Source organism: Elaeis guineensis, chromosome 10, assembly GCF_000442705.2.
Source record: "Elaeis guineensis isolate ETL-2024a chromosome 10, EG11, whole genome shotgun sequence".
Taxonomy (NCBI): domain Eukaryota; kingdom Viridiplantae; phylum Streptophyta; class Magnoliopsida; order Arecales; family Arecaceae; genus Elaeis; species Elaeis guineensis.
Window position 1 is genome coordinate 3,065,249 of NC_026002.2, and position 9,702 is coordinate 3,074,950.

General features: G+C 40.9%; 2 protein-coding genes across 2 annotated transcripts in view; both read right to left on the reverse strand.

The window, feature by feature from the left end:
* Positions 1-2,290: 2,290 nt before the first annotated feature.
* Positions 2,291-3,077, reverse strand: LOC105053193 (uncharacterized). Its single transcript, XM_010934275.3, has one exon. The coding sequence runs from the start codon at positions 2,960-2,962 to the stop codon at positions 2,567-2,569; it is 396 nt and encodes a 131-aa protein (XP_010932577.1). The 5' UTR covers positions 2,963-3,077; the 3' UTR covers positions 2,291-2,566.
* A 6,019-nt stretch (positions 3,078-9,096) lies between these two features.
* Positions 9,097-9,702, reverse strand: part of LOC105053334 (probable pectinesterase/pectinesterase inhibitor 17) — a 14,707-nt gene continuing 14,101 nt past the window's right edge. The window contains exon 2 of the mRNA XM_010934432.3: positions 9,097-9,702. This exon is cut by the window's right edge and continues 254 nt beyond it. Coding sequence (XP_010932734.1) covers positions 9,262-9,702 — 441 coding nt within the window. The 3' untranslated portion in view covers positions 9,097-9,261.

The following is a 9,702-nucleotide window of genomic DNA, read 5'->3' on the forward strand; positions in this document are numbered from 1 at the left end:
TCAAAACATCTTTCCAACATTAGCTAAAAAGCACTTTTGGGAAAAGCTTTAAAATAAAACTTCCCCAAATAGACCTTTTCAGCTTCCTGACAAAGTCAAAACAGCTTCTCGAATTTTTACCAAACATCACCATATCACTCCAAAGAACTTTGTGAGGGCCAGAAAGTACTTTCTAACACTCTAAAAGCTTAGCCAAACATGGCCTAAGTGGTGTGATTCTAAATCAGAATAAGATGAAAATCGATCAGACTAAGCATTCTGAAAATAGTTTTCCAAGAAAATGTACACACAATGCAACTCCAATGGGCCTTAAAAGGCCATTAGGTTTCCAATAAAATTTCCTAGCATATTACTTTAACTGACTTTAGCTCTTTCTAACAATAAGATTGGACAGGAGAGAGAACAAAACTGATCAGCAATAAACTGTTAGATCACAAGGTGCTGAAAGATTGCATCTTTAAGTGACACTGCCATGTAGTTTCTCTCCAAACATAATAAAACACCGGATCTCTATCAAAATTAACTATTAAATATCAATTGGGAGCTGTTAATAACATAAAGAGTAAGTCTAGCTGTAAATTGGGCTTTGAAAGGCACAAAAACTAAGAGAAATAAAGAAGAGAAAATATAAAAACCCCATCCAAAATTGATAAACAGGGTTGCAAACGAAGTTCATTAAAGAAATTGAGACAAAGTGTTCCAATGCATGCTTTTTATGTGCTTTATATATCACTCCTAGAAAATTCAAATTTTCCAAGTAAAACCAGATCAGCTCTCGAAACCATGCCCCATTATTTGTCTAACCTTAAGAATGCTGATTCCATCATGGTAAGTTTACAATGTGAAATCTTTACGGATCTAAGTTAACAATCTTAAAGCCCAAAACAACAGATGTTAGTAATGCAATAAGGAAAAAAAACATTTTATAATAAATAACTTAGACATAGCCTTTTTTTTTTTTTTTAATAGCAATTCTTTATCAAACAAATAACAGCACAATAGATGTATACAGATTCCAGAATTGCAAGCTCAAACATGAATATTTTTTCCAACAATAACAGCACCAAGTAGAATGATGCACAGCATGTTCGAAAACTGTTATTAAAACCTCCTGTAAGCTTGAGTTGGATCCCACTTCAAAGCATGGGGCTAAAGTACGGGTGGTCCATAAAGGCCATGAGTCAAACCATGGAAGAAAATACGTGCAACAGTTGGCTGAACAAATTTACAAGAATCTTGTGTTACAACTATATTTGATCATGAGAAATAAGCAAAAATTACATAGGCATCTTACCGCAACCTAACAAGTGCCTTATATATTGTTTTCCACACTTCTATTATGAATATATTATTTAGGTGATTAAAAGATCATGGTGCTCGGATGCACATATGGTTATAGGATGACATGACGTTTATTCAGGGGAAAAAACATTATAGTACACAACCCAAATAAGAGAGCAAATTAGTTAGATCTAGTTGAAGTTTTATTTTTTAAGAAAAAAGTCCAGAATTAGATCACAAGAATAGAACTCAAAAAGAAGGAAACCTCTAAGTTAGAAATTGAAAGGGAAGGGGAAGAAGAAAACGGAGAAGTATAACAAGATTATGGTTCAGACGCAAAAAGGAAAGTGAATAGATGTGGAAAAAAAATTGCTTGCATAAATACCAGCAAGAAGAATTAGAAGATAAAAGAAATAAAAGGAAAAAAGATGATTAGGACAAGATCACAAAAAGAGTTGAAAAATGGACAAAGTGAGACAGCACCTTTTGATGCTAGAATGTTAGAAGACAAAAGAAATAAAAGAAAAAAAAAAAAAAAAGATGATTAGGACAAGATCACAAAAAGAGTTGAAAAAAAGACAAAGTGAGACAGCACTTTTTAATTGGGCAGGTAGGAAATGTAGTTGCTAGGATGTTCGACAACTGCACACGACATAACCAGAAGCAGAAATTATACTAAACGCATCCAACATGTTTCAAATTACTACCCATACTTTGTAATCTTAATCTGGGTAAACATCCAGGAATCAACCCAACAAGACAACAGTATCATTTCTCTACATTTTGATTTCCTTCGAGGATGAGAATCAGCAACAACACCGCACGCAATCAAAACAAATTCAAAAGGAGAGGGGATTCTTGGATTTTGTTGACAGAAGATCTGACTGACTGCAACTGAGAGGAATTATGTTGCCCTCTTTCTCTCATGTTTTATCAAAATTCCCGTCCAGGGCATGCATAGCATTGAAGGCCAACTAAATAAACAAATCGGCTATGAATTCAACAGATCTGACCAAATAAACAACTGCAAACCCTAAATCTCAAATTCAGGGTTTCATTCATTTCAAGATGCAAATCAGCTATGAAAGAGTACACAAATCAAAATATCCGTACACATCATCATATCAAAAGTAACAATAAGTGCTTTTCCGTCTAGAGATCGAAATCCAAAACAGTAGCAGAAATCAATAAAGGGAGGAAAAGCCAAGCTTGCAAGAAATCGGGACTTATGTTCGTTCTACCTCTATGCCCCACTACAGGAGGGATCTGCGCGCCTGGTGATCGATCAATCCTGCCTCTTGAGCTTCTCGATACGTTGGTTGAGCTGGTTGAGGCGGACGATAAGGCTGGTGACGGCGAAGAGGAGCCAGTAGAGGAGGAGCGCGGCGGCGATGAGGAGCGCGTTGCGCTGGCTCTTCATGATCGACTTCTGGTGGCGGAGGTGCTCGGCCGGGGTGCAGGCATGCTCCTGATCGCACGTCGGCCGGGTCTCGTACTTCCAGTAGATATCCATAAGGAGGAAGAGGCAGAAGGGCACCACCGAAAGCAGCGGCTTCAGCGCGCTACGCACGACGGCCACTATCCCCCGCCGGAGCCCATCCAGCCCCGGGAGGGTCAGGAACAGCAGCATGATCGCCTCCGCCCCCGCCGCGTACCCCAGCACCACCCACTCCAAAGCCATCTCCGGCGACGACGACGGAACCCTAACCCTTACTATCGATCACCCTGCAACCAGACCCTAACCAGAGACCCAGATCAGAGTTTTCCCTTTTTTTTTTTTCCCCCCCGCCCTCCTTCCCTTCTCTTTACTTGTCTGTGAGACGACGGAAGGGCGTTAGCATTTAAGGCGCTGTGGTGGGTTAGATGGCCGACGCGTCGCATACGGAGTGTTCCAAGCGCTGCGGAGCAGGTTGTTGTATCGGTTTCCGCATAGATTATTTATGCGAAGAATAAATATCTGCCGTCCAAGCTCAAAATGTCGGAATCGAATGGCAGATTCTTGAAATTTTATGCGGACATTTGGATAGGACGAACAACGCTTGAGCGCTCCACTATGGCGTGCAAAGCAAAAAGACCGACTTGTTGACTAGGTTTCGACTCGGTGTTTCCCTTCATCATCAGCTGACTGGAGCCCACAAAATGTGTGGCTCAAACCTTAGGGTTTTCCTGTCCGCTGGTTTCAGGTTGTGTTCTCTCTTTTGCTTTTGCTTCTGCTTCGTCGAGAAGGAAGGAATGAGTCACCGCCGAAGCCGGGGCAGGCCGTAGGTAGTTGGTCTGGACCGGTCTGACGTTTGCCGGGCCGAATCCGCTTCAGATCACAATCCAGGCCAAGCCTTCAAAAATAAATGTGGGGGTTCGGCCCGGAAATCAAGTCCAATGAAACTTCGAACCAGATGTACATCCCATTTATGACTGATCCAAAATCCAAGACCAACACAGATCTGATCCGAGATCTTTCTTCTTCATCGTCTTCTTCTTCTTCTTTTTAACAGACGATCACTTACTCTAATGTAAGAGCAGTCTAAAAAATTAAAATATAAAAAATTTCAAAAAGTCAAAAGACAAACATCACTCTTTCTTCAGACCCAATCGCCAGCATGCTCCATCACAAAAGCCATAGTCCAGTCTACAGCAGTGTTTGCTTTCTGATAGACATGTCGCATCTGAACTGCAGAAGCATGATGGAGAATAGTCCAGATGTCTCGAATGAGTGTGTAAGCCTCCAGATGCTTCACTCCCTCCCAAATCCAAGTGATGATGGTGGCAGAGTCACCCTCAATGTAATCTTGTTCGCATGAAGCTGCCATCTGGTGAGGGTGATACCTCCCTCAGACAACATGAAGCTCCACTTCTAGAATGGAAGGCTCAACAAGGTAGGAGGCACTAGCAGCCAACAGTTTAGCATCAGGACCACGAATAATGAAGCCCGTGCCGTCCCTCCCATCTCTGACATTGCCATCAAAGTCATCTTGACAACCCCGATAGAGGGGTTCCTAGAAGATGGATAAAACCCTACGAGTCACTATCGGAGCAGCAAGGGAGCTCAAAGAATTGGGGTTGCCAACAGACGGTGTAGCAGGGTCAAACTGGATGTACTCCACAGCAAGGCAAATAGCTCTATCCAGAAATCGATGAGTAGGAACAACATTGCCCTCAAAGACCATGCTGTTTCTAAAAAGCTAGATCTAATAGGCGATATAGGCCATCCGACCACTAGCTGCAGTCAACCTGTCAGTGACACTCGATGGATGAGGCCGAGGAAAGGGACCAACCATGAGTCCATACTCGACTCCCATAGGAGGCCACCAGCTTGTCTCCAGATAATCCTCGCCCTAGGGCAATGTAGAATGGCATGCTCAACAGACTCATTCTCCAAGCCACAGATCGGACACAAAGTTGGGATCTCTATGCCCCTATCCCTAAGAAGTATCCGTGTCGGAAGATGATTCCAGGTGAGCTTTTAGAGGAAGAGCCTCACCCTAGGGAGAGCGGCAACTCTCCAAATCCATGCAGCCTCAATCCTTCTGGTCGGCACAGATTGCACATCAAGGAGAAGTCCCTTAAGAGAACCCTCATGCAGCAAGAATGACCCCACATCCTGACATCCTAGTAAGAGTGTACAGGAATCAGGATGGCGAGGAATCGATCTGCAAGAGGGCTGCCAAAACATCGAGTGATCTCGTACGCTCTCCAGCATGGACCATCTGCAGTAATAAGGTCAGAGACCTACATATCATCACTCACCTCACTGCTGAGGAAGGTCGGCTAGCGGAAGAGAGGAAGAGTCGAAATTCAGGTGTCCTAGATCACCTCCACCGAACATCCATCCCTAATTAGATATCTAACCTGATCCATAATATCCAGTCCACGAGCACCGATCTCCCTCCAGATAAAGGAGCAACCCTGCACAGCCTAGATGGGGGCCCTCTGGTGCCATACTCCATAGCAAGCTCTCATCACCCTACTCCACAAGTAGTCTGGCTGGATCAGAAATCTGACTGTATGCCTCCCTCCTCGCCAGTAGAGATTGGATCCCGAGATCGCCATCTCGCACGGGCTGACAAATCACCTCCTAGGATAGCGGGTGGACCTGATGCCGATCTCGCCTAGAGCCCCATAAAAAGCTGCAAATTGCTGCTCCAGTCCTATAAGACATGAAATTAGCACGATCTTATTAGCCAGAGATACACCAGGATAGAGCTCAGCACTGACCGCACCAGAGTCATTCTGTCCATCAAAGATAGGGCACTGGCCTGCCATCCCTATAGGCACTCTTCGATCTGCTACTCCATGGGTCTACACTCAGCTCTCCGCAAGCGACGGCTTGTGATCAGGACACCAAGGTAGGTCAGGCTCCCTAACTGCTCCTAGATCGCCAGACACTTCAGAATCACCAGCCTTACTTGGGGCTTCGTCCTGGGACTGAAAATGATAGTAGATTTCTGAAAGTTCACCATCTGATCAGACGTTCGATAGTAAGCCTCAACAATAAAAGCCAGGCTCTGCATTTCGGATCGAGGCACGTCGAATAAGAAGACAGTCGTCTGCAAAAAGAAAGTGCGAGAGCGGATGGGCACCAGGGGTAGGCCAAGCCTTCGATGCCACCTTAACCCCTCTAATAGGAATAAAAGATGAATGCATCAGAGAATAGCTTGTGAGATGGGCTTTTTATTTGGCCAAGCTTCCTTTAGCACTATATTATAGAGAAAATCTAACTCTCGTACGAATGATGAATTAAAGGTAGAATAGATGGAGAAAGGATTGATGAGGAAGAGGATGGATGGAGGAAGATCCATCATTTTATATGTTTGGTGAAACAATAGAAAGATGAATAGAAATAATTCCTTCTCTGTTTATAGGATAAATGAAAGGGATGATAGATAATATTTATATAATATTTTTACTAGACTACTCTTTGATAAAAATATTATTATTATCAATTTAAAATACTTATTTATATCAAAGAAGTAATATATATATATAATTATAATCATTATAATGTATAATTATATAAAAAATTATATAAATATTTAATTTAATCAATAATTTTATAAATTAATTATTAATGAATTAATTATATAAATAAATAATTAATTTAAAATTTAATTTAAATAGTAAATTAATATTATACAAATAGCTAACCAAAAATATAAATAAAAATAGAGAAATAGAAGATAATTTTAATTATTTAATTATAATTATCGATATTATATATTAAAATTAAAATAATTAGTAATATAATTTAATAGTATGATTAATAGTATACATAAATATATATATAAATAATATGATGAAAAAATAAAGAAATATTATAGTTTTGTCAAAAAATTAATGAGAAATAATTTTATCGATGTAAAAATCTATCCATTAATGCTCTATCCATTTTTTCTTGCGTTCTTTCAATTTGGAAAGATGTAAATTGGTGGGTCAGAATGGATGGACAATCTCTCATTTTTTATCTATTTTTTATAACATTTTAAATCAAATGATGAATGGAGGCCATCCATCCTTCTAATCTCATTCATCCATCCTTTCATGGCTCCAATCAAATATGGGATAAAAATTTAATTGAAACAGAATTTCTACTAATAACGAAGTCCATCAATCCCATAATAGCACTTTTTAGTGTTCGAATTAATTGGGCTTGTAGGAGTTGTGGTTGCTAGGATGTTTGGCAAACAGCACACAGCTTTCTGACTACTACCCATCCTTTGTAATCTTATTCCGGTAAACATCTAGGAATCAACCTCCAAGACAATAATATCATTTCCCTAGATTTTTCATTCTTCAGGCAACTTAACAAAATATTCCTCAACAGAGAAAGAATATCTTCCAAATGACAATAGCAAACATCAATTTTTGATTTCCTTCAAGGATGTGAGCATCGATGACAATACCGCATGCAATCACAATAAATTAAAAAAGATAGGGCATTCTGTGATTTTGTTAACAAAAGATATAACTGATTGCTAAAAATGATAATTATAGTCGATCCATTAAGTATTCGATTCGATCCAATCCGAATAAGACAAGTTTTATTCAATCCGATTAAAATTTAAGATGGATATGGATTCTAGATAAAATATCCGAAATAGATTCGAATTAAGTATAGATAATGGTATGCCTTATCCCGACTCCGATCTCATATAACTTTAATCTAAATCCTTCTTTTAAAATTACAATTGTTTTACAATATTTACATAATGATTTTTTATCCGACTTGGCTTGATCCAACCATTTTATCTATCCGAACCATATCATCTAATTTATCTAACTCAAATAACTCAAAATAGGCATGGAGTAGATATGGATAATGGAGTTTTTAATTATAGATGAGTATAGATATTGGTTGACTGGACTCAAGTCCGATCCATTATCATCTTTACTGGTTGCAATTGGGACAAATTATGTTGCCCTCTCTCTCTCTCTCTCTCATATTTTACCAAAACTCCCGTCCAGGGCATGCATAGCGTCAAGGACTTGCGAAATAAACAAATCGGCTATGAATTCAACGGATCGGACCAAATAAAACAACCGCAAACCCCGAATCTCAGATTCAAGGTTTCATTCATTAGACGATGCACATCAGCTGCGATATAGCATACAAATCAAGTACACATCACAATGTCAAAAGTAACGTACAGGAAGTTGCCCCCTAGAGATCGAAACCCCAAAACAGAAAAGCCAAGCCTGCAAGAAATCGGGACTAACATTAGTTCTCCCTCTATGCTCCTCTACAGGAGGGATTTGCGCGCCAATGAGGTTGGTGATGACGAAGAGGAGCCACTGGAGGAGCACAGCAGCGATGATGAGGGCGTCGCGCTAGCTCTTCATGGTGGACTTTTGGTGACAGAGGTGCCGACCGATGTGCAGGCATGCTCCTGTCACATATCCACTGTACTTTAGTATATATCCATCAGGCTTATAGAAAAGAGCACGCGAGAGCAGTGATTCAGCGTGCTCCGCACCACCACCATCCTCCACTCGAGGTCACAATAGCAGCACGACGCCTCTACCACTATGCATACCAGAACCATCCATATGGAGCCATCTCCGATAATGATAATGAAACCTTAATCTTACTCCGATCCTAGTCTGAGTGCCTTCTATTCTAACTGTTTGATTGGAAAAAGTCCTATTCCTATACTAATTTTAAATAGAATGGAAATACCTCAATTCCGAAACTCAATTCCTACTCTCCTCTCGTAGTCAAATTTTATTTGAATTCTGATCACAAACTAAATACATTAGGATATATGGCCATCTTAATTTTAATTCTAATCCATTTCGATTGCGATTCTAATTTTAATTGTAAACCAAATACGTCCTAAATTTCAAGCCAGATTTACATCAATGCTTGCTTATGTTTACAACCGATCTGAAGTTTGAGCCCAACGCTGGACCTGATTCGAGCTTTTGATATCACATTAACCCCTCAAAAATGAACAAAAATCCTTGACCAATATATATATATATATATATATATATATATGAACAAAAATCCTCTGACGCACACCAGACAATACCGCATGGGGTTGTGCATTTCCTATATATTGTGCTTTTGATATACGATGCCTCAGATGTTTGGTCGCTGTGCTCTTTTCCTTTCGTTCTCGCTTTGCTCCTCATGTAAATACTTCGGCAACCGAAATGGGACCAACAGTGATCTGAGATTACTGCATAATTGCAAACGCATAATAGCCTAGTTTGCAGCAGCAATGTATGTGTTTGAGTTTTTGCCTCCACGGATCAGTTGCGGGTTTAATGTTTCAGAAGAGATAACAGAACTCTCCAAGACCACATTTAGAACCAGAAACTGCATTCAAAAATAAAAATAAAACAAAGGAAATAAACGAAGCATGCCATCACAGGAAGCTTCTCGCCAATGGATACGATGGAACGATAATACGCAGGACAAAAGGCAAGGAAGGACTAAAAAATAATACGCAGACAAATTGCTGCCCTTCCCATAAGACTATTTTACAGACCAGATATGTATGGAACCCCAGTGGCCGGAATCCATGAATCTCCACCCAAGAAGCTCCCCACCGTAAAGTTGCTCGCCTCCGACGCACTCGTAATAACATGGTACCCAGGCCATTTCACCCGCCCACCAGTGTTCGCCCCTGCACCAGTGTTCATGTACTCCCCATAATACAACGTACTCAAATAAAACCCCGACGCATTCCACTGGAGCCACCCAGCCGGATCGATCACGCTATCCAACGACGTCTTCATGAACACCGTCCTCGAGTACTCCCGCCACGGCCGGCCGAGGTAGGTCTGGAAGGAGCCCTGCACCGGCTTGAGGTCCGGCGCCGCCGTGACAACCGAATCGTGAATAATTATCCCGGTGTTCTCGTCCGGCGTGGCCCGCCCCTGGGCCGTCACCGTGTTCGCCTGGCCCGTCATCGGCTTCCT

Excerpts from the sequence above, each read along its gene's own strand:
- LOC105053193 (XM_010934275.3), bottom strand. The coding sequence starts at position 2,962 with ATGGCTTTGGAGTGGGTGGTGCTGGGGTACGCGGCGGGGGCGGAGGCG.